The sequence below is a fragment of the Lemur catta genome, chromosome 1, assembly GCF_020740605.2.
Source record: "Lemur catta isolate mLemCat1 chromosome 1, mLemCat1.pri, whole genome shotgun sequence".
Lineage (NCBI taxonomy): Eukaryota > Metazoa > Chordata > Mammalia > Primates > Lemuridae > Lemur > Lemur catta.
Window position 1 is genome coordinate 98108794 of NC_059128.1, and position 24802 is coordinate 98133595.

At 54.8% G+C, this 24802-nt stretch overlaps 1 protein-coding gene across 1 annotated transcript in view; it reads right to left on the reverse strand.

The window, feature by feature from the left end:
- Nucleotides 1-24802, reverse strand: part of ITGA11 (integrin subunit alpha 11) — a 52171-nt gene that overhangs the window by 8794 nt on the left and 18575 nt on the right. Inside the window, exons 7-18 of the mRNA XM_045541773.1 lie at nucleotides 22745-22893; nucleotides 19888-20028; nucleotides 19413-19616; nucleotides 17112-17242; nucleotides 14083-14249; nucleotides 13203-13345; nucleotides 11682-11792; nucleotides 8651-8736; nucleotides 7443-7650; nucleotides 4079-4177; nucleotides 2615-2691; nucleotides 780-869 (exon numbers count right to left, since the gene is read on the reverse strand). Of these exons, the coding sequence (XP_045397729.1) occupies nucleotides 780-869; nucleotides 2615-2691; nucleotides 4079-4177; nucleotides 7443-7650; nucleotides 8651-8736; nucleotides 11682-11792; nucleotides 13203-13345; nucleotides 14083-14249; nucleotides 17112-17242; nucleotides 19413-19616; nucleotides 19888-20028; nucleotides 22745-22893 (1606 nt within the window). The remainder of the gene's footprint in view (nucleotides 1-779; nucleotides 870-2614; nucleotides 2692-4078; nucleotides 4178-7442; nucleotides 7651-8650; nucleotides 8737-11681; nucleotides 11793-13202; nucleotides 13346-14082; nucleotides 14250-17111; nucleotides 17243-19412; nucleotides 19617-19887; nucleotides 20029-22744; nucleotides 22894-24802) is intronic.

Consider the following 24802-nt stretch of genomic DNA (forward strand, 5'->3'; position numbering starts at 1 on the left):
TATGCCTGCCTCCCTCTAGACCACAAAAACAGATTTCCTCTTGTGTCCATTGGGAGTACTGTGTTAGGAAGGATTCTGAGGTTCAGCAGGAATAAATGCTGCCATCAGCCAGCAGTGTCTGCCCCGTGTGAGGGTGGCATGTGTCAGAAGAGCCCATTATTGGCCATCCCTGCCCTAGCCTCTCTGTCTGGGGCGCAGCCTCTTCTCAGCATGACCTCATGCTCTGTGCCTGCTTCCAGCCTCTAGGGGCAGTTGCAGCGGGAGGGCCTGACCTTCCTCTCTGTGTTCGCTCTTATGTCCTGACTTCTCCATCTGCCTGTGAGCTCTGGAAGGACAGGGCCCACTTCTCCCTTCAGACTGGGCCAGGGGCACACCAAGGGGGTGGAAGGTGGGAGCGGTCTAGCCTGCAGGGAAGTCTCTTCTTGCTGACATTGTTTAGGATTGCTGGTGCAGGGTGATGGTCAAATCAGATTGGCTTGCAGCAGGTCTTATTCCTGTTTTCAAATTCTCTGCAGAACCATGCACCCTCCATGCCTATGTCGGGGTTGGGGGGGATACCTCCTGCTACCCTGCCCTCCCCTCTCACCCCCACTGGGGGGTCCCTTAGGGACCAGGCCTGTGTCTCCTCCTCCCTCTCCTTTGGTACCCACCATGGCCAGGGGCTGCACTCTCTGACCCACCAGAGACACACCTGTCTGCATCTCATTGTCTCTCAGTGCTGGGGCCAGGCCTCAGTCCTCCCATGCCTCCCTGCACCTGGGCCCCCAGAGCCCACCTACCTGGTGAAGAGGACATCAGCCTCGTATTTGAGGTGGAAGCGCAGGAGGGCCGTATTGTCTTCCTTGGTGCTGTCCTGCTCGTCACTGTCACTGCGAGGAGAGGCAGGCAGCAGGGTCAGGAAGGAGCCCATCTGCCTGCTCAGCCAGCACATGCAGTGGGAGGGTGTGAGGCAGACGGAAGAAGGAACATGCTGCTTCCCTGGGGCTGGTCACACCAGACAGGCCAGCGAGGGAGCCTGAGGCTTCTCCCAGGACAGAAAGGGCTGGGAGCGGGGAATGGACAACATCGGCTTTCCTGCTGCCTTCTCAGGTGCGGCCCCCCTGGGCTGATGTGGGGTCAGGAAAGGGCTTGGTGGGAGCTGGGAGGCCTGCGCCTGGCCTCGCCAGACTGCCTGTGTGACCCCTCGCTCAGAGCCCCCATCTGCTGGGCGGGCCAGTCCCGGGCTCCCTGCCAGACTCTCGGGGGGCTGTGGGAGACGACACCTGTGGGAAAGGCGGCCGGCTCTGTGCAGCCAGGTAGGGAGGACCAGGAGCTCACAGTCGGGCAGTTCCTTTGTCCCTGAATGGACGGGGGGCAGCTCCTACAGGGCGGCTGAGGGCACTTTGCAGCCGTGAGAATTCTCGAGAGTGAAATGCAGACGTGGAGGGGGAGTTTTGTTAAATGTGTTTCCCTTTGTATCAGAGAACCGTGCGCTACCAGGGCAAATAATTTTAGACATAAAAATATATGGTTCCTGCTTGATATATGCACCAGGTTTGATTCCCTTTGGAAGCCTGACCCAGGATAGGTGTTAGTTAGACAAGGGATCCCCAGTACACACAGACATCCCCCTAAAGTCCCCTCCCTAATTCACAAACACCCACAGCTGTGCCAAAAACACAGCCATGCAAGTGCATTCAGGTCCGGGACTGTGATTTCTAAGAGCAGGGAAGAGCGCAAGGGAGGCCTTGCAGACTTTGTCGCCTGGCAAGTGCGGATTCTACCAGAGCTGCCGCTGGGAAGTGAGCACACGCTGGCTGGCGTGTGGTCCCCAGCACTCCTGGCACCTCCCACCTGTGTGTGCTGGAATGTTGGTGTTTGCTTTGCTTGGGGTATTTATTTCTCAGCTAAGGAGTTTGGCCATTTATAAGGCTCCAGAGGACTTGGAACCCCTCCCTCTTCCCCCACACAGAAGTAATTTTGTGAAAAAAGAAAAGTGTGTTTACTACTGACACGGGGTGATTCATGGTGTCAACAAATAGCAAGCTACCTCAGGGAGGCCTGGGAGGGAGAAAGACAGAAAGACCACACACAGAGCAAGAAAAGTTCTCTTAAAAATGGAAAAACTTCCAAGAGGAGAGGGGTGATGAGGACAGGAAGAGCACTGGATGAGGTGTAGGACAGCTAGCGTTCAGCTTCCAGTGGTGCTATTTCCATGCTGTGTGTCACTGGGAAATTCACTCAACCTCTCTGAGCTTTCCTTTTCTTACCTGTAACTTGGAGGGTGGGGAACAACCCCTGCTTTGCTGATCGTAAGGCGTGCTGTGAGGACTGACTGTGATATACGGACAGTGCTTTACAGGTGGTTTGAGATAACTGCTATACACAGTGCTATATAAAGCTAAGGGTCTGGCATTATTATTTCTCATCCAAAAGAATGAGAACGGTGGCAACCCAGGAGGCAGCACGTTGGCCCACACTCTCGGCTGACCCTGGGCCCCTCTGGGGCAGTGAGGGACAGGGCTTGGAGGTGGGATTCAGAGCAGGGAGAGGCAGCTTCTAGCGGTGAGACGAGAGAAAACAGGGCTGAGGAGGAGCAGGCCTGGGGGACGAGCAGCAGCAGACAGGCCCTGACCTGCCCGCGGCGAGCTGGATTTCCAGATGGTGCAGGAAGACGGATTTGCTGAACTCAAAATCTAGACGGAAGGCCACCTGCAAGGAAGTGGTTGCATGTCTGGGCCTTGCTCGGAGCAGCTGTGGCCTGTCCCCCACACCCCCCTGCAGGCTTGCCGGGGGCAGCTGAGGGGGACGTAGCCAGAGACAACAGAGGAGCCGGATCCTCCCTCCTCCTCCTCTTCCGCTTTTAATGAAAGGCAGCTAGAGGGCAGCAAATCCAGCTCTCCATGCAAGATATCTGGGGTGGGGGCCTTGGGGGCAGGGATGGCCATCACCGTGTCCCACTGGACGTGGGGCCAGAAGCGAGTGGTGGGACGGCCACACCTGCCCTTGCCCTTGTGGTGGGGGAGGAGGGGAAGGCCCAGGAGGGGTGAAGCCTGCACGGCCACCCGGCTGCACCCTCCTGCCACATGCTGACCAGGGTCCTGTGCTCCCCTTGCCCTTTGCCCAGTGTGGAGCAGGGCCCCCGACTGTGGCCTTATCACATCTGACCCTCCTCACCTGCTCAGCATTACTGGGCCCCCAGCATTATTGGGCATCTGCACAGATCCATTCTGCTGTCCCCACGTCTGACCCTCGTGAGACAGCAGGAGCTCCACTCTCCCAGGGAGCCGCTGGGTATAGGGGGGAAGCCCGTGCTGTGTCCTGCTGCCCCCGCGTCCTCCCTCCAGAGCTCCCGGGTTTGTCGGTGTGTCCACTCGGAAACCACACCCTCGACTTACATCTCACTGGGGCGGTTCTTTTCCAACGAGCCCTAACCCCACCCCCCACTTCTTCCTCTTCCCCAGCCTTGCACACTCTGCTCCTGGGAACACGCTGCTGTCCAGTGGGCTCCTGCCCCAAGCTCCTGTCTCTGATTCCCCGTACAAGCAGCCTGGCCTCCTTCTCCTGCCCCAGCACCTTCGGTGGCTGCCACTGCCCATGGCTGATGACGAAGCACCCCCGTGGTCTGGTGTCTCCTGCCCTTTCCCAGCTAACTTCCTTCTCCCTTCACACACCGACCCTCTTTTCATATCTGGTTTTAAGCACACGGTCGGCAGGTGCTCGAGAGGTGGTAGTTTCTCTCCCACCCTGTCCACACACAGCACGAGGCAGAGGCTGGGATCTGAAAGACTGAGGAGGAAGGACGGTGGGATTGGCCAAGAGGGGTGGGAGCGGTGGGGATTCCCTCCAAGAAGAAGGGGGCTGAGTGCTCTCTCGGGTGGGCTGCCAGCCCTGGGGGTGGCTGGTTAATTAGGCCATTGGAAAGTCATTTCATGGGAGAAAGAACTAATACATTCAAAAGCCACCTCAGGCCTCTCTGCCCTTCCCTCATCTTCCCTGTTCACTCCAGTTGCTCTCGCCTCCCCGTGCCCCTCAGGGCCCACCCTGGTCCCTTCCCGCTCCCACCACCCCCACCGTCCCCACCGTCCCCAGCCTCAACCTTGGCCTTGGCCCGGAAGAAGGGGTAGCTGACGTTGCAGACTTTCCTGTGTAGTCTCCGCTCCTCGTTCACGCACTCGATGCTGCCATCCGAGTCCTCCTGGGGTGGGTGAAGGACACCACGACAGCAGTTAGGCAGGGCCGAGACCGGGTCTGGGGCCACCCTCGCCCCGCCTGCCCCCCAGCGGCTGCCTGCCCCCCACCCCACGCTGAAGCCCGGAGCACGGGTTCCTGGCGCGTGCCGGGTTCCGGGGAGAGTGGGCAAGTGCTCACACGCGTGCTTCGTCGTTCCCTCTGCATTGACGGAACGCAGGCCTTGTCCCCTGCACAGGTGGGACGCAGAGGCCCAGAGATGGCGAGTGACTAGCTCAGACCCTGGAAAGTGGTGCGGAGCTGGGATCTGGAGCCCACTCCAAAGCCTGTGCTTTTTCTACCTAAAGCGGAGGCAGCGACGCTCCAGTCTCTGGCTTCAGGGCTCTGAGTGACCGCTGTCTTTCCGTCAGAGGGACGGGAAAGGATCCTTTGAGCCACTAAATGGGGGTTTCAGGGCCTCGCATGACTTTGTAATCCAGAGAAACAGTGAGCAGGTTGTGGGCTGAGTCCCGGCAGGGCTGTGAGGGACTTTTCCCGGCTCTAGTCCACCTCCCTCCAGGGCAGGAGGGTAAGGAGACAGCTCCACCCCCGTCAACCCCTCCCCGCCCCGTCTAGGTCTGGACTCTGCACAGCAGGTCACTCACTGGCTGCTGCCAGTGAGGAAAGGGGGGCTGAGTTCAAGGGGAAACACCAGCAGGCTGCGCTGGCCTGTCTGAGCTGGGCCTGCAGACGGTGTCCCCTCGACCCAGGTCCAGAGGGAAGGGACTCACACAGTGCTCTAGCTTGATGCTGCTCATTTGCTTGCATCTCATTAAAAAAAATTTAAATTAGCACACAATTGTACATATGTATGGGGTATAATGTGATGTTTTGATACACATATACATAGGTAATGATCAAATCAGGGTGATTAGCATATCCATCCCCCAAACATTTATCAGTTGTTTGTGATGGGGACATATAAAGTCTCTCTTCTAGCTATTGTGAGCTACACAATACCTTAGTGTTGACTATGCTTGTGTCTCATTTTGCTCATCTGTTAAATGGGCATGATAGCACCTACCTCATCTAGTTGTTATGAGGATTAAATGACACAAGGCACGTAAATGCCGTACCTAGTTCGAGGCCCAGACTGCCGTTACGGTGACTGTACCTGCTGTGGGCTCTGTGCTGTTGGGCACGGCTGGGCTTGCGCACGTGTGTCTGTGTAGACTCTGTATGTGTAGGGCTGCACGTCAGTGCATGTGTGTGCACGTGCCTGCTGCGTGCACACAGAGCATGTGTGTCCTTGCATGTATATGTAGGCTGGTGTGTTTTTGCAGGTGTGTGATCAGACTAACACGTTCATATTTGGCTGAGAGGGGTGTTTCCTCCACTAGAGCTCACCTTGGCTGGGTGTGGGGGAGATGAGGAGAGGAATGCCGGCCTCCCAGCCGCGAGTATCTCCTGGGCTGGGGACAGGTGGGGGCGCCCCGTGAAGGAGGCAGGGCCTGGGCTGGCCCCGCACACCTGCCACTGGGGTCGGGTACACAGCACTCCGTACGCAGAACACGTCTCCCACTTCTCTCTGCCTCACTGATTTCCACAGGCCTCTGTGCCTCGGAAACAAACCCCATGATTCCCTCCCTAGGGTTATAAGCAGACACAGGACTGGCCTTGCGAAGTCTGGGCCTGGGAAGCTGGGGAAGGTGGATACAGGTTTGGGGCTTGATTCCCTCTGAACACCCCAAATTCAGGTGGACACAGAGTCCATGGGCAGGAGAGGACCTCAGAAGACCACCAGATGGGTGTCTCATGGTCGCTCTGGGCAGCAGAGAGGGGGTCGTGTCAGCCCAGAGCTGGGCCTCGCAGAAGGGACGGTCTATGGCCGCAGACAGGTGGCACCTGGGGGTCTGTGTGCGAACACGAGGAGCCCATCGAGGAGGAAGGGAGGACACAGGCAGGCGGCCCTTTGCTTGTCCGGGCGGCCTGGCTCCACTCAGTGCCCCTCCTGGCTGCAGGCACTGCTCCTGGGCATCTGGCTGGCTGGGTGGGGGGGCGGGTGGCACTGGGCAGCGGTTCCGAGGCCGAGAAGGGGACAGACTGGCCACTCCCTGGCCCGCCCTGCACTCTGGGCTCCACACTGACAGGGAGGTCCCTGAGGACAGAGACTGTGTCCCAGGGAACCTGGGATTCCCCAGCACCCACACGTGACACTGATGTCCTAGTTTACTCAACAAACATGTCTTGAGGGCCTTGTCTGTGCTCAGCCTGGCCCAGGCCTGGGGACAGACACGCTGAGGCAGGGCACCTGCTCTCCGGGAGTTGACAGTTTGGACAGGGCGGCACTCAGAGCACACGCAGGGCTGTGCGGGGGAGTGCGCAGGGCTGGGGGGCCCTGTGTGGTCTGTGGGGGCTTCAGGACACACACCCCACATAGCACAACAAGAGGACTAGGCTCTGTCACAAAGTGCAGGCTTGGGATCTGGCTGCGGGGTGGCAATTCTGCTCTGCTGCTTACTAGCTGTGTGGCCACTGAACCCCCATCCATGCCTCAGTTTCCTCCTCCATAAAATGGGGATACCGCTGCCACCACCACTACTGCTACCACCAGGACCACCACTACCTCCGGACATTGTCGGGAGGGTTAAATGCGTGTGGAGTGTTAGCACAGTGCTTGGACGTTGTAACTGGGCAGCATGTGGACAGTCACCAAGTAGGACCAGAAGCTTGTCCGGCGGAGGAGAGGGGGAGTGCCAGGTAGGGCCATGGTGGGAACCGGCAGTGACCTGTGGGGGGTGGTGAGGGGAGAAGCGGCAGGTGGTGGGTGGGACGGGCCCTGAATGCCACAGTGAGGAGTCTGGAATTGGTTGACACAGCAGCTGCGAATGACCGGAAGTTTTAAGGTGGGGAGCAGCCAGTTCTGATTGATAAAAGGCCCTTCTGGGCACGCTTCGGGGATGGATTGCAGGTAGGTGTGTGTGAGTTTTGGTACATGCGTGGTGCATATGTGTGCCCCTAACCAGGGCCAAGGACAGGGCTGAAGGACATTCTTCCCTGTGTCCCCAAAGGGCTCAGGCTCCCCAGCCAGCAACTCTCAGCCCTGGCCCCATACTGAAACCCCCTGGGGAGCTTTAAAAGCCTCCTGCTGCCAGGCTCCAGTACAGACTAAATCAATTCCTATCTGTGGGGGGAGCGTCAGGAATTTGAACCCCAGCTGATTTCCAAGGAGCAGCCAGGATCCCTCCTTTCCTTTTGTGTCAGGCAGGCCGGGCAGGGCGCTGAGGTCTTACCCTCTGGATCAGGCTGGCAAACTGCAGGTTTGGGGACTGGGAGATGTTCAGGACAGTGCTGTAAGCGTTCTCGCCCCTGTTCTCCAGCGTGGCCTCCACCGCCACCCGCCGGCGCATGCTCTCTATGATGAAAACTGTGGTGTCAAAGGACAGCGTGTACGTGGAGCAGTGCTGTGCAGGCCTCCTCAGCACCCCCTGGCAGTACTCCCTGTGAAAGCGACGCCAGGATCAGGCAGGTGGAATGGGGAATGCAGGGGCGAAGCGGACCCCCAGGTTGGAACAGAGAGGCAGTCAGGGGTGCTTGGCTGGCCTCTGTCAGGGGAACAGCCACTGGGAGAAGAGGGGAGATGGGTGGCAGGGCTGGAAAGAGCTCCCCCTTCAAGATCACTTCCTGCCCCCAAAGCCCCGGCCTTCCCACCATGGAGATCACAGCCTCCTCTTATTTGACCTCATTACCCATGTATCACTCCACTCCTCATGTTTCCTATTTGGCCTTGGCTGCCAGGAAGCTCAGAGCTAAACGTATTAATGGAGATAATCCTGATTGCTAGCCTAGATGGTTAGAATATTTGCTTCATTATCCTTCTGCGACAGTTGGATGTGCTATTTTTGTTTATTGCCTATGTCATGGAATATATGTCTTCTATTTAAATCTTCTCATACTGGGATAAAAGTTGAGCATAAATTACTGAAAAATATTAATATATGACATAAATTTAAGATACGATGTTCCTTATTTTTCCTTAGATGCTAGTTTGTTTCTTCCTGGGGATTGTGGGTCCCCCACTCATTGTCTGCTCACCCCCTTGGCATTCTTCCATCGCAAGGACTGGAAAACCCAGGCGTTCGGCCAATGAGGTCACCTCATCTGGGGCTTGGAGGACAAGCACCCAGAACTTCAGTCCCCTGTCTCTATCTTTCCCCTGTTTTGTAGTGTGGCTCCAAAGGAAAGCTTTCTTTTCTAAACAAAATTTGTGGAGATTTGATTAGACTTAGTAGTATTCATTTTACAGAGGAGGTAACTGAGGCCCAGCGAGGGGAGGGGACTGCCTCGAGGTCACATGGGAGCTAGAGGCAAAGCCTAGGCTAGACCCCAGACCCCAAGTTCAGTGTCAGACCCGTGCTGCCTGTGAGAAGGCCATGCAGGAAACAGTCCAGGGCCCCGGGAGCCCAGGCCACGAGCAGTGATAAGGAAGGAGCCAACTCACATGGCTGTGGGCAGGTCACTCCGGGCGTCCAGCACGAGATCAGGGACACAGTGCTCGTCCTCATTGCAGCCGTTCCAGAAGGGCACCTGGGCCAGGGAGAGCCAGGTGTGGGTGGCTGGCTGGGGACCCGCAGCCTCCAGCCCTTGTCTTTGCTGCGGGTCCCTCACCCCGAAAGCACATTGGCTTCTGCCTCTACCGCTCTGTCGTTCCTGCCCCTTCCCCAGACACCACACTGCTTTTTCTTGTGCTTTTGCACAGACAATGCCCTCTTTAAAAGGCAGCTCAAAACTCAGCTCCTCTTGGGTCCCCTCCAGTTCTGAACTGAGCTGGTGGCACAGAGCTCCCCACTCACCCGCAGAGCAGCTCTGGTCAATAGTTACCACCATCCACTGTGTGTGGGACAGGGTCTTTGGCATTGGGGATACAAGATGAGAAAGACACAGCTTCTGCCCTTAGCTCATGGGGAAGATTAGGGTGTGAACAAATAACTGTAGTGTGAAATGTGCAAAATACCAAAAAAGAACTATGTGTGAGGAATAGAAGAGTCAGAGAGGAGAAACAATCATTACATTTTGGCCTGTAGGTAGTCAGAGATGGCTTCAAGGGAGTGATAGTAGGTTATCATTTTGAAGGAAGATCAAGTGAGCTGGGTGGCCAGGGGGACAGGGAAGTCCAGGAGGAAGGACGAGCCTATGCAAAGGTCCTGGGGCAGAAGCGGCATGCTGAGTTTGGGAGATGACGGGCAGTTAGTTCAGTGTTGCTGTAGTAAGAGACGCGAGGGTGGAGGAAATGGAAGATATGGGCAGGGGCCGGTGCTTACAGGACCGTGGGGTCGTGCCTTGCAACTGATAAGGGTCACCGAATCTTTAGGCAGGGAGTGTCCTGCCAGACCTGCATGCAGAAGGCTCCCTCTGGCTGCTGTGGGAGCAGGGACTGGGAGGTGGAAGCCAGAGGCAGGGAGACCACTAAGGAGGCTGCTGCACTATCCAGGTGAGGGGTGCACTTGTGTTGGGGGGTAGCGGGCGTGGAGAGGAGAGACCAGGTTCGAGACCTCAGAGGTAGAATTAATAGGACCTGGAAGTTGTCAGGGCTAAGGGAGAAAGGGGTCCAGGGTGTTGGCCCAGTTTCTTTTGCAGGTGCCTGGAAGGATGGCGATGCCATTAATTTATAAATGCGGGGGTTGAGTTGAGGGGTTCAGTCTGGGGGTTCCCGGGTGATGTGCTCGGCAGGAGGCTGCATATTCAAGCCTGCAGCTGAGGGCCAGCGACTGTCACTACCAAGAACACAGGCCAAACCCAGGGGTGGGGAAACAGATTTCACGAAGCCACAGGTATCTTAAATTCATTAACTTTTCTCAAAGGAGAGCTCCCTGCCCTCCCTCAGACCTGGGTGCCAGGACCTCAGCTCAGTTCTGTTGAGCTCGTGGTCTGCAGCTGCAGCAGCCGCCGGCACACGGGACAGCAAAGCCACACAGAGGGGGCAGGGCGGGGCCACTCAGGAAAGAGTGTAGCTTCAGATGGGGGCTTCACTGTATTCTAGCACCAAAGTTCATGCTGGTGAGTTCAAGTCTCCAGTGAAATACTCCCTGCTCCAGCCAGTGCGCTGTTTAGGAAGTTTGAGAACTATGTAACAGCCTTCAGAAAAACTCCTATCCAGCTGATTAAAACAAAGAATTCGATGTAACAAGCAATTGCTACACTCAATTATATGGAAAGGCTTACTCCTTAAGAACAGGAATTACAGTATTAGAACAGAGCCGGGCGTTTAGCAGAGGCTAAGTAAGCATCTGTGGAGTGATGGGAAGAATGTGTCTCATTTGTAGGGGGCTAGAAATCCCGATGAACAAAAGTTTTAGGAAATTAGCTACTCCCCAAGCCCTCCATATTATGCTCCAAACTCTTTTTTAGCTCTATTTCTCACCTCTTTACATAGCCCTTCACCCTGCCCTTCCATTCCCTGCCTTGGTGACACTGCCAGCTCTCCTGGAACAGAAGCCCTTCCTCCCCATCTCTGCCTGTCAGAGTCCTGTCCACCCCTTAACGTCCAGCCAAAAGCCACCTCCTCCAGGAAGGTCTCCTGCACTTCCACTGATTGCTAGATTATGCTTCCTCTGTGTGCACGCTGCCGCTGCCTGGCCTGTGACGCCGTCACCTCCTTTCATGGAGACCCCCAGCGTCAGAGTGGGGATCGTCCTGCACGTCAGTCTGCACTGCGGGCTCCAACACGCTCGTAGAATGAGTGGCAGGTACTCATTCGTTCACTATGGCCACTTTGTAATTACTGTGATAGGAAAAATGTGACTTCGTGTGCCCAGCCTTTCCCCTCTCCTGGCGCACTAAGGAGGGACCCGGCTTTGCCAGCCGGCAACGCAGACACAAACGCAGGAGAAAAGGGGCAGGTGTGAAGGGGAAGGTTTGGCGGAGCAGTGTGGGAGGTGTGGGGTGATGGGCATGAATCAGAGGAGCGGTTCCCAGGCACTGCCGTGGCCCTCGCAGTCCTTGCGTGGTGTCCTTGAGTGGTGTCGGGGAAGTGCAAGTAAGAACGGGGGTAATCCTGACATCCCTCACTGGCGGGACTCGTGTCACTCAGAGCTCAGTGACTGCATCTCAGAGGTCAGGGCTGAAGAGCACAGTGGTGCATGTCGAAGCTGTTTCCTAAATCCTCAAGGCCCCAGGCATTAGACATTCCACTTTATAAATTTTGCCTGCTCTCCCGGCACAGCCCTGGCGTCTGTGACGGAGGGAGGTGGGTGACTGGGAACTCAGGTCCCTGCTGGCCTGTGGTTCTCTGTATCTCTCCAGCACCCACTCAGCGCTCCCCTGAGAAGCCTGGTCCTTACCCTCCTGGAATCGTCCAGCTCATCCCCAGCGTGGGCCACGGGGAGGGGAGGGGGCCGCGTGTGGGTTTGCTGGGACGGAAGGTGGGAAGGTGTGGCAGGGGAAGGACTCCCCAGCTCCTGGCACACGGTGGGTCTGGGCTTTGGGGAGAAGGTAGGGTCGAGGTGGCATGTCCCCTGGATGCCAGGATGTACCGAGACTCTGAGGGTAGTGGGCCAGCCGTCGTCCAGCATGGGACCGTGGTCGGGGTCCTCCAGGGAATACTCAACCAGGAAGGTCACCGGCTTCACATAGTCAGCAGTGTCCTGTGGGGTAGAGGAGAGCAGGGGTGAGAGAGGAGAGAACATCATTTTCTGGGCCGGGACCACTGACACTGAGCTAGAACTTGCACCTGCAGCTGCCCTGTCGGCCATCAGGATGAGTCCGCGGTGGGTGCAGGTTCCCCGTGGGGTGTGTAGGTGGGTAGAGAATGTGCCACGAGCAAAGGGCCCCTTGGCCCAGCTTATCCCAGCCCAGCTTCCTGGCTGTGTCACCGAGCTCCTGCTCATCCTTGGGGGCCAGGCTCCCGTCACTCCTTACCTCGGCCTCCAGGAAGCCTGGCAGCACCGCCCCGGCCCCCCCCCCACACCCCCACACCGTCAGACCTGTGACTGCCACTGCTCACGCAGCATCCGAACCATCTGCCTGTGCGTGTCTTCCCTCCCCAGCAAGGAATAGGCCAGCAGGCTCTTAGCACAGGCCTGCCACTGTGATCAGGGCTTAACACTGTTGGATTGATGACTGAACAGACAGGACGGTCCTGAGCATGGATGGTAAATGAAGGGGGTGCTCCGATCTGCTTAAAAATCTGCCCCTGGAACCTGCGAGCCCTGATACGAGTGGCTTCTCTGTACTAAGGCAGTGGCTCTCAAACCTGAGCTGACATCGGAATCTCCTGGGATGAAAACATGGGGTGCTGGCCCCACCCCCAGAGTTTCTGAGTCAGTGCGTCTGGGATGGGGCTGGAACGTGCACATTTCCACCAGGCCACCAGGTGATGAGGCTGCTACTGGGGTAGGACCACGGTGTGAGAACCACTGCACACATACATCAGAGGGGGCCACGGTAACAGACCCACGGGCTTCCCACCTGCTCGCGTCTCTGACCTCTGGCCATTGAACAACTGGGGCCAGGTGGGCTCTGAGTGCCCGGGGCATGCAACTCTGATGTAAGAGCTAGGACTTGGGTAGCTGGTGTTTCTGGATGGAAGCAAACTTCTCATCCTCTTCCTTAGCAATAAAATAGGGCACCTGCTCATGACACTACTTGTCCCCGTCTTTGTTCCCTCTCCCAGCTGGTCCATGCAGTGTCCACCTCATGTGGTCTTCATCTCAGCTGATGCCCACTTGTCCCTCCCTTAGAGTCACGCGCCCTGCTCACTGACTCCAGTTCTCTCTGCTAGGCCACACCACACCCACCTCCCTCCCCAGCGCACCTGAGAGCTGGGGACGAGGGGTTTTGGGGGGAGTACAGCGAGGTAGTGTGTCCCAGTGGTCTCTCTCTGGGGCATGAGGTGGGGCCTGGGGTGGCCGAGGTCTGGAACACTGTCCCCGCTGGCCCCCTGAGGGCCACTGGGGCTCAGAACCAGCCTGGCTCCAGCCAGACTCTCCCACAGCGGGTGCTGGACCCCCTTCCTGCAGGAGCTCGGGCTCTGCGTGTGGGGCTGCCAGGCTCACCAAGACGTGGAAGTTGATCCGCTCGCAGTGCTCCTGGCCAGAGGACAGCAGGACAGCTCTGTTGGTGAATCGGTCCCCGCCCTCATCCAGGTGGGCCCTCGGCGTGTACCGCCTCTCGTCCATGGTGGCATTGTATCTGATGCCTGGGGGAGGGGAGACCACCAGACCACAAAAGTGGAGCCACATTGCCACCCAGGACTGTTTGCCTCTCTTTTAAGATAGCCTCTGGGAAGTCTGCCTCCTCCAGGAAGCTCCCCCAGGCTGGCCAGCGAAGAGCAGCTCTTCTCCCCTCATAGGGCCAGTGTGGATGTGAGAAAGGGGGGAGGATGGAAGCAGATGAGGGCCAGGGTGGTGCTGCGTTGAGCCTCTGCTGGCGTCAACACCCTCTCCACCTTCCCATCACCTTCCTTGTCCTGGCCCTGGGGTCCCTGTCAGGGCTGGCAGAGCCTCTGCTGTCGTGGTTCCTCTCCCACTAGCGAGGGCTGGCCAGGCCCGTTCCGCCGGCTCCTCAAACCTATGACTCTGTTCTGGGGTGTAAGGCCTGAAACCTCCCCTGTGTCCAGCCAGACTGCTGGACTCCCACACCCCACTTGCTCCGCTGCCTTCTGATCCGAACTCTGCACTCAGATTGTTTCCCTTTTCTCCCATCCTCTCCCTCCTTGGTCACCCCTGCTCACTGCCACCCTCACCCTGGCACGAGACCCCCTCTTTGCCCCTTGGAATTAGAGCACCAAATGGGCATCCAGCAGTCATCAAAGTTGTCACGCTAGGGTGACCTAGCACTTAGTGTCCATTTCGGGGAAAGCCCAGGCTTTGACACAGAGTGACTACAAAGTCCAGGGGGGAGATTGAAGCTGGGGTGTGGGGGGGCCTGGCTTACCAACAGTTGCCGTTTGGAAATGGGGAGCCAGGAAGACAGGAGTGAAGCAGAGGAAGGCGGCCAGGCAGGTGGCGTCCCTGCCGCTGCGCTTGCAGTCCCTGTGGAAGATGTTGATCTTGGCTGGCTCAAAGTGGAGGCTGGCGTTGATCTGGACCACAGGGCGGGACCTGGGGGAGAAGGGCCAGTGAGCCGGGCGGGGCAGGGGCTCAGCCTGCCCTGCTGCGACCATGGGGAGGGGCAGGAACCAGACAGCAGTGGGATCTGCAAAACCACCACTGGAGGGTGGGGTGGGGGGCACAGAGGGGCTCTGGATGGCAGGGAATTGGCCAAACAGCACAGGGGGATGAGGGCTTGGCCATGTCCAGCCCCCGAGGCAGCCCTTGGTCATTTTCCCAGTGTCTGTACACGCTGTGGACTTCTTGCCCCTCAACACCTTTGACAGCAGGGGCTCCCAGCCCTGGGTGTGTGTTCAAATCATCTGAAGAGCTTTAAAAAGCTCCTGATGCCTAAGCTGTCCCTCAGCCGAATTAAATCAGAATCAGGCATTGCATGTTTTAAGCAGTGCTCAAATCTCAACATCTCTGCACACCCCCTGATTGTGTTAAAATGCAGATTCTGACCCAGAGGGTTGGCCTGGGTTCTGCATCTCTACTCAGCTGTCAGGTGATGCCCACAGGGACAGTCCACGGACCACACTTTCGAGAGCAAGGTGTTGAAGCTCCCAGGTGGTTCCAGTGTCAGCCACTGCTCTAGAGATTCCCCACCATCCACCCCAACGCTGCCCCATCCAGGCGGCCAAGGAAATACGAATTTACCCTTACGTTGGTCTAAGTCAAGCCTAATTAGGAAAGGAAACTTACTGCCTCTTTAAACCATGAGATTATACAAAAAGAATAAAAGTCGTGTGATTTAGATGTTTCGGAGTTTCAACGTGATTATTCGTGCCAATACTCTGTTCTTAGCGTAAGGATGACGGGGCCACTGTGCTGGATATCTGAGCCTTGGCTCAGATAGGTTCCTCACCGTACCTTGGCAGGTCATATGACCTCGCTGATGGGGGCCCAGGAGAATCAGGGAGGTGAGCGAGGTCACCTCTGACAGTGTAGAGCACGGCGCAAACATAATAGCTTACATCAGCGGTTCTCCACTGGAATCGCCTGGGGACTTTTAACTGCTGCCTGGGTCTCTCCCGCAGAATTTCATTTTAATTGGTCTGGGTAAAGCCTGGGCAATGCTGTTTTAAAAGCTCCTCCGTGTGACCATAAAGTCTTCCCCGAGGCCTCTGGCCCACAATTTCATCACTATGTAGGCAGCATGTGAGTCTAGACTTAAGCAGCTAGTGCTTGATCAAATCCCTTTGTGACACTGAGTGTCTTGGGGCCTGCGTATGCACGTGTGTGTCTTGTTTCCTGTGAAGAAGTGTACGCGACACCTTAAAGCCCTGCTGGGCTATGTCCACCTCCTACCCCAGGCCTTGGTCACTGTCTCGCTTTCTTGGCTGGAACCAACACAGTGAATACCTTTACTCTGGCTTTCAAGCCCAGGCTGCTATTCCTGCAGCCACCACTACCAAAGATCTAAGAGCCCCCCAACGCAGCGCAGACCTTCAAAGAGACACAGGCCATGAGCCTGTATGTTGGCTGGGCTGGACCTGCAGAGACCCTGGCGTCCTGGTGCAGCCCTGGGAGTTTGGGGCAGCAGATGTTTGGCCGTGACAAGCAGGGGATCTGGAGGAGCCAGCAAGTCTGCGGCCGCCCTTCCTCCGCTACAGCAGCTGTTTCCCGCTGCTGCTCTGGGGAGTCTGAGATGCTGAGCAAGGAGCTGCTCTTACAGTGAGGCGGCTCGATTGGCATCTGCCCGCCTTCCCTGCTTCCCTCCTGCTTCTGGGCCGGAACCAGAGGCTTTTGCCCCGGGCTCTGTTTTCTAGGGCACCTGGACAAAGACATTATTGCCCCACCGGATCGTAATGTTTTTGAGAACCAGGAGGACGTCCCTCCTTTGTTCTCCCTGCGAGATCATATATCTCTGTTTCAAGCCTTTGGGAAGTCGTATGAAAAGTATGATTGCATTTATATAAAATCATAAGCAAGTGGGAAACAAGATTGGGAGGAAATATGCCAGAACATTAATAGCGCTATTGTTAAGGTGATGGAATGCTGAGCCATTTTTTTCCCTTTATTTCACAAATTTTCTTTAAGTTATTATATTTATGGTGAAAAATATCTCATCAATGTAGGCGAAAAAAAGCTCAACATTTTTTTGCCTCAAAAAGTAGGCAAGGGTTGGTAAAATGTATGGGCTCTTAGCATTAAAATGAGGTCCTGAATAAAGGAAGCGAGGCCTCAGAGGGGCTTTGGCAGAAAGCAGTCGCTGTATTACATATGCATTCCTCCATGCAGGAGACGGGAAGATCCTCCCAGCTGCTAAAATTATGATCCATTTGTTCCTCTAAGTACCTTGAAAAGCTGAAGTGGAAGAAATGCCCAAGTAGCCAGAACTTTAAGGGCAAATTCAAAGTCCTCTTGGACAGGACTTCAAGATAATTTATAGTGATTCTATGAAAAGGAAATTTGTAATCAACATGGGATAAGAACAGTGTGAGTTTGGCTGATGATGGTTAAAAACAAGAGACAAAAATCCTGAAGTATATCTGTTGTTGTTGTCTTTTTTTTTTTTTTTGGAGACAGAGTCTTGCTCTGTCACCCAGGCTACAGTGCAGTGGTGTCATCGTAGCTCACTGCAGCCTCAAACTCCTGGGCTCAAGTGATCCTCCTGGCTCAGCCTCCCAAATATCTGGGACGACAGGCATGTACTACCACACTCGGCTTATTTTTAAGTCTTTTGTGGAGAAGGGGTCTCAAAATATTGCCCCGGTTGGTCTCGAACTTACACCTCCCACCTTGGCCTCCCAAAGCACTAGGATTACAGGCCTGAGCCACCGCGCCCAGCCTTGAAGCATATCTTTTAAATCTTGTATCCATCATGACCCTCAGGAAACCCCAACAGTCAGGAGAAGTGGGGAAACCAACCACAGAATCACAGCGTTGCCGAGGGCACCCACTGCCAGGTCGACGAGCCCATCCTCATTGAGGTCCAGTTGCCCGTGGATGCTGCAGCCAAAATACTGGAGGCCTGGAGCCAGCTCTGACGCTGCGATTCTCTGCAGGGAGTGGAAAGAGCATGTGCATCCTGTGAGCCTGAGTGCGGGCAAGGCAGCCGTAAGGGGTAGGCACGATCAGGAGCCATGGGCAGAGGCTCTTTGAAACCATCAAGAAGATTCTCCAGCCGAAAACGACCTCCTCCCCTGTCCCGTCATGAGCATCTGAAATTCCGACCATTAAAATCATTCTTTTGGGTTAACATAGGCAAAGAATTTATGACTAAGATATCGAAAGCAAATGAAATAAAAACAAAAATAGACAAATGGAACCCAATTAAACTACAAGGTTCTACACAACAAAAGAAATAATCTAAAGAGTTAACAGACAACCTACCGAATGGGAGAAAATATTCACAAACTGTGTGTCCAACAAAGGACCAACCTAGAATCTACAAGGAACTCAAACAACTCAGCAAAAAATAAATAAATAAATAAAAATAAAACAACCTCATTAAAGAGTGGGCAAATGACACGCACAGGCATTTTTCAGAAGAAGATATACAAATGGCCAATAAACATATAAAAAATGCTCAATATCACTAATCACCAGGGAAATGTAAATGAAAACTACAAAGAGATACATCTTACTCCAATTAGAATGGCCATTACTAAAAAGTCAAAAAAAACAATAGATGCTGGTGTGGATGTGGTGGCAAGTGGACACTAACACTATTGGTGGGAATGTAAATTAGTCCAACCTCTATAGAGGTCAGTATGGTGATATTTCAAAGAACTAAAAGTAGATCTACCATTTGATCCTGCAATCCCACTACTGGGTATCTATCCAGAGGAAAAGAAATCATTATATCAAAAAGATACCTGCACTCTATATGTTTATTGCAGCACAATTCACAATCACAAAGATAAAGAATCAACCTAAGTGCCCATCAACTGACAAGTGGATAAAGAAAATGTCATATGAATACACCGTGGAGTACTACTCAGTGATAAGAAAGAATGAAGTAATGCCTTTTGCAGCAACTTGGTTAGAACTAGAGGTCATTATCCTAAGTGGAGTAACTCAGGAACAGAAAAACAAATGCTTCATGTTCTCACTTATAAGAGGGAGCTAAACTATGGCTACATAGGGACACACAGAGTGGTATAAGGGACATTGGAGACTCACTGGGAGGGGACAAAGGATGAAAATTACCTATGGGGTACAATGTATACTACTTGGGTGATGGGTACACCAAAAGCCCAGTCTTCACCATTATATTAATACAATATATACATGCAATGGAATTCAACCCATACTCCCTAAACCTATTTTTTAAAAAACACTTAAGAAGAAAAACAAAAAGAAAAATCCCTGGGAAGGGTTCTGATTAGTCCAACTTGAGTCCATTTCCCACCCTGTGGGGAGGATATAGAGTTCTGGTTTTTTAGAAGATGACAGAGAAGGGGTGGTGGGCAGAGAAAACAGTGGGTAGTACAAGTGACACTTCACTTCACAGTGGGAAAGACGGATACCTCAGTGACTGGAGTTGGAACCAGTCTGGCTGGTTCCAACCACCAGTTGGAACCACTCACCATTTAGAAAAATATTAAGCTGAATTTCTACCTATCTCCTTAAACCAAATTAAATTTTAGATAAATTAAAGATTTGAATGTAAAATTTAAAAATATATATATTGTGTCTTAAAAGAGTTCCCAATTAAGTGCAAATACCTGTTACCTGGAAGGTAACCCATCAGCATCTCTAACCTTGGTATAGTTATTAGACTGTCTTACTAATGAAATATGTGGGCAACATGATGACCCTCAGGCAATGGGACCTAAGAGGGGTCAGTGGTGAGGGGAGCAAGGTTTCCGGCACGAAGCATTTCTAGAGGAGAGTGAGCCCAGATAGGACTTCTCCACTTGCAGTCGATTGCATGTGCACATGGGAAAGGGAGGCTTGGGTGCCTGGGATTTGCTGTGGTTGCTGTACTGTTGGGGGGATAAAGGTAAGCAAAGACAGGGTGCAAAAAGGGGTGATGGAAAGTCCTGAAGATAAGATGCACCCATTTCAAAATTTAGACTGGAGGCAAGTATAGCTAGGATGGATTGGAATCCCTTCCTGTATGAGAACACAGAGGAAAGAAAGTCCTGAGCCGTCTGACCACACGCGGCTGCCAGGACGCCCACAGCCTGTCTCTGCTGTACCCCTTTCCCGGGGGAGCCCGACCTGCTTAGGCGTCTTTAGGATGCTGCCTCGGAAGCCGTGGAAGATGTAGATGGCTCCTCTGTGGTTGTCCTCCAGAGGGGCTCCCACCACCACGTCATTGTAGGAGTCTTGATTGAGGTCTTGAACTGAGGCGATGGAGGACCCGAATCGGGCGTTCTGGTAACTGTGGGAATCCTTCAGCGTTCCGTTGTAGACAAACCGGCTCTGCAAAGCCAGGGCCAGGCAGCGTCTTAGGGGAACTTGGCAAGGCCGTAGGGTCCTGATTCCCTCTGCCTGCTGCCGGGGCATCCTCTCCCTGCTCCATTTCCCCAGAATCCCCTCTCCCACTACATGAGCCCAGCGACAGAGAGGCTCCTATTTTCCCCAGGCCTGGCCCCAGCAGATGGGCACTGGTCTGTTACTGACCCATTTCCCTCGTGGTCGGAGCAGAGGTCAGGTGCCCCCGAGACGCTGGATGGCCCCTGCCCAGCCCTACCTGTCTCAGGTCATAGACGTACACCTTGCCTCGCTCACGGCCCTCGCTGAAGTACATGGGTGCTCCCACCAGCAGGACATCAGTCACACCGTCACCATCGATGTCCACCGAGGTGATCTCGCTCCCAAAGTAAGAGCCTATCTGCAGCACATGACGGGAGAGGGGAGTGGGCTGGCTGCCCCCTGGCACAGCCGGGAGCCCAAGCCTCGCCCGTGGAGGAAGCCAAGACCATCCTTTGACTCAAGTTTTGGTGAACAAATGGGCCCTCCCTTCCTGTGCCCTCCCTCTCTCCTGGAGTGGACACACTGTTTTTGGTTTGTCCCTTTCCCTTCTTCTCCTTCTGTTGCTCATCCTCTCCCCCACTCTCCTTTCTTTCCATTATTTAACTTTATTCTGTTTGTCAGTGATACATTATAATGGCAAAAATAAGGAAAATATTAAAAAGATATAAAGAAGAAAACAAGTCACCCATAGTCTCAACATCCAAATATAACCATTATTAATGTTTTAGTGGATTTTCTTCTAGTCTTTTTTCCTGAGATGTGTTGCCTGTGTGTGTGTGTATATATGTTCTTATTTGTACAAGTTGGGATCATAATATCTGCATAGTTCATAGACTAATTTTTTAATAAACAATGTATCACGAGCATTTCTCCATGATGTATATTTTTTTCTACAACATAGTAATGGTGAGTCCACGATACTCCAAATTACCCATGTACCATGATGTATTTAATCAATCCTCTATTGTTGGACAGTTTGCTTATTTCCATTTTTTTTTTTTTTTTTTGACACAGGGTCTTGCTCTGTCGCCCTGGGTAGAGTGCAGTGGCGTCATCATAGCTCACTGCAGTCTCCAACTCCCGGGCTCCAGTGATCCTCCTGCCTTAGCCTTCTGAGTAGCTGTGACTGTAGGCACTTGCCACCATGCCTGGCTAATTTTTTCTATTTTTGGTAGAGACAGGGTCTCGCTCTTGCTCAGGCTGGTTCATTTTCAATTTTTAACATTAGAAATCACTTTGGGATTAGTGTCTTTGATGGTGAGTTACGACTTCTTTCAGTGCCTGTGCACTTGCTGTGTTCCTCTCCTGCTTGGGGTGCAGTGTTCCTCACTTTGGTGACAGCACCAAGCACCCCCTCACCAGAAATCTGAGGGTCCTCCCTGGCTCTACCCTTCTTTCTCCCACCAGCAAACTCACCAGCAAGTCCTGCCTGGCACGTGCCAATACCATCTACTCCCCGCTGCTTCTTCCCCAGGCTTCCTCCCAGCCTCAGGCTGGCCCCTCCAACACACCCCCACAGCAGCCACAGTGGCCTCTAACAGCTGACCGTGCGGCCACCTTGCTTTAGCGATAAAGTCTAAACTGTTCAGTGTGACCCTGCTAGACCAGCCTCCCTCCCCAGTCTCTGTCTCCGCAACCCCTGCTCCCAATGCTGCACTCCTGGCTCCTGCCAAACCCAGGATTTTCTCTTCTCCAAAAGCCCTAGTTACTTAATCAATGCTTATTGGATCACTGGGTTGCTTAGGAAAGAGGAAGTCACCCTGCCCACCTGGGTGAGATGCTCTACAGCCTTAGGATAGCACGTGAGCCCCATGCTCTTAGGAGATAGTCATCCTCATTTTACAGGGAAGAAGTGGAAACTCAGAGAACGGCAGCTGCTTGCCCAGGGTCAGAAGGCTGGTCACTGCTAGGCTGCTTGGAACTCAGGTCTGACACCCCTGCCCACGGCTCTTCCTGCCCCCGCAAGCTTTTGGCTCAGAGTGTTTTCAGAAGAAATCGATACTCAAGCACTAACAACTTTTAACTAAGGAGAAAGATAAAAAGAAACCAGAAGAGAGAAAAACGGAATAATACGTACAGGGCGGGGAGAGGGAAGAGATGTGCCTACCTAAAGTAATTAAGAGGCAGACAGGGAGCGAGGAAGGGAGGAGGGAGGGAGACATTTGTCTAAATATGTGTCCTCAGCTATGTGGGTCACTGCGATTTGGAATCCACTTAATTTAGCTGCCTTCAGCACTGCGGTTTCTCGTTCGGATGTTGGAGGCGGAACTGGGCAGGAAAAATGTCATAAATTCATCAGCGAATTCCCTCCAGCTCTCAAGGTCTAGCCTTCGATTCCCAGGAGAGCTGGCCCTGGGTGGAGTGTGGGTGAGCAGGGCGGAGGTTGAGAGCCCAGCCGCCTGGTCGGCCAGTGTCATGAGACAGGAGAAGGAATAGCAGCATGGTGGTGCTCTGCAGCAAGAGGGATGCAGGCTAGACGCGGGGAGGAACGGGCCAAGGGCAGGAGGAGATGCAGGGGCCAGGGCTGTCCCAGGCTCAGCAGAGCCAAAGGGAGCTGGAGACGACAGGGAGGGGCCCAGACAGCGCTCAGCTGGGCCCCAGGGCCATGGATGCTGCCAGTCAGGAGGAACTGAGGTCTGGTTTGGGGGTCGCTGAGGGTCAGGAAGTGGCACAGTGCAAGACAGCGCCACCGAGAGGCCTGGGTTCTCAACTTGACCAGGCCACAAATCCTCCATCCTAAAAGAGCCACATTCCTTCCCTGAGCCCCAGTTCTCGGCCATCAAAATGACTTGGATTGGAAGCCTGATTTCTCCACCAATGACTCTTCTCACAGCGTTCCAAGCTGCATCTGTCACTGTCCAACGCGAGACTCTTCGCAGCACAGTCTGCCAGCCACATCCCGGTGGGGCAGTGGCACAGGCAGCGTTCCCATTATGCACTGTCACCATTCCAGGGAAAGGGGCCCCATGGGGCCTTCTGTGCGTGGATGCATAACTCTTGCCGCTGCCTTCAGGCCTGTGTTCCCTGCCCTTCCGGTTGGCCGACCCGCCCGCCCCAGCCGCCCCCTCCATTACCTGCTCGCCCCGCAGAGCCTGGTGGATGGTGAGGCTACTGTTGTTGTGCATGGTGAACAGGATGACCTTGCCCGTGTGGTTGAACCGGGGGGCTCCAGCCACGTACACCCGCCCCTGCCTGGAGGACACGACCGATGTGACTGTGTATCCTGCCACAGGAGGAAACAGGCTGGTCTCTGGTGCTGCGTCCTCGGCAGGTCTTGCCAGGGCCGGGCTGGTGGCTCAGCCGTGCCGGAGGATGCGCGGCCAGTGATGGGGGCGGGTTCAGGGCCGGCTGAGCAGGTGCAGTAATTGCGGGGGACAGCGGGGAGGCCTGGGAGAGGCAGGGCCCAGGAGAGGGTCCTGGAGGGTGGGGAGGCCTCCCTGCACCCCACTCCATGCTGGAGAAAATAAAGGAAGTCAGGCGGGGCCGCTAAAGACATTACCAACTTGAAACGTACACATCCCTCCTTCTCATGCTCACGAGCAAGGTGGAGCAGGGAGCAAGGAGCTGGGGGACCTCAAGCCACACTTCACTGACGTGGGCAGACTTTGTTTCCCATCCCCACCAATCTCCACTCCTGGGGGCCGGCCAGCATCCCCTTCATTACCACAAAGCGCTGCTAAGTGGCTCACTGGTGACTGGAGTGTTAGCTGCGAAGGCGGAAGGAGTTGCTGCGCTCCGCACATTTACACAGGGTCTTAGGGATCCCTGCAGCCCCAAAGCTTCGAAGACTCCAGGGAGGAAGCTCCCAGGCTCCTCTCAGTCCCACACACACGCCACGCAAACAAGAAAGAAATGGAAACCAAGGGGCTCCGGGAACCGAAAGGCTCTTTTGAAAAGGCTGCCGATCCCGCTGTGTCACTGTGCTCGATCACCGTGAATCTCGAATCTCCCACCCGGCACCCAGGAGGTGAATGTCTGGCACCCCCAGCCACTGTGCTGAAAGTGGGGTCCCAGCAGGTGTGCGAGGCCCACGGCATCCCAGAGTCCCACCTCCTGCCAGACGATCTTGGATACTGGATCCCAGATTTCACATGGGTGCTGGGCCTTGTTGACAGTTCCTGGGGAACAGGTGTCTCTTTCTGCTGTGTGCATGTGTCAGTTCATGTGTGCACATATGTGCGTGTGTGCATATGCATGTACACGTGTGTGTGTCACTGTCCCTCAGGTCCCACTGGCTGCTTCCAGAGTGGCTGCAGGATGTGCAGATTCAGTGCCTGGCTGTGTGGCGTGCAGCAGGGTGGCCTACTCTGGTTCCAGACACGTCTTTGACTCTTGGCAGTGTGTTCTGGGAAATGGGGATTGATGGGTCCGTAAGATCGGGACCTTGCACAGAGGGTGGCTAACGTGGCCCCTGTATTTAGGGCAACCATAAATACATGGAAGTGGGGTGGAATTAGCAAAAATTTCTTCTGAGCTGTGCCCTCAGTGGCACTGCTGAAAATGTTCTCAGCCTTGGGCTTTTGGGCTTCCTCAAAAGGAGGGACACTGGGCAGGCCTGGCAGAGCTGTGGCCGGCTCTCAAAGCTCATAGGGCTTCCTGCTTCCCAGCCATCGGCTGGCTGTGCCCTCCCTTCCCAGGTGGCCCTGTGGCCAGCAGGAGGGGCCGTTCCAAAGCTGGGCCAGCCTCCCTGAGGCCTGATGAGACGGTGGGGCAGAGCCCCAGACAGAAGTCCTTACTGCTTCCACAGGGCCAGGCCTCCCAGTCTCCTCCCCCGTAGCTCCCTGTCTTGCTGGGACACATGGGGAGGAATCTTCCAGCAGGGATCTCTGCCCCAGCAGAGAACCCAAACAGGCCCTCACCGGATGACTCCCAGAGGGAGGAGGCTCTCCCTTGGGACCCCTCAAGGCGGTGACTGTGGTTAAGGCGGGACAGCTGGGCCTCATGAGTGTCCTTGAGCCTGACTCCACCCTGCCAGGGTCTTCTGGGAGGAGAAGGAGGCCAGCTCTGCTAAGCAGGGGGGATATGCACCCTGCTGCACCCTCACTCAGATACCTTCAATAGCCCCTCACTGCCAACGTGAAAAAGCTCAACCCCCTTAGCCCGGCATTCGAGGTCTCCTGCTGCGCCAGCCC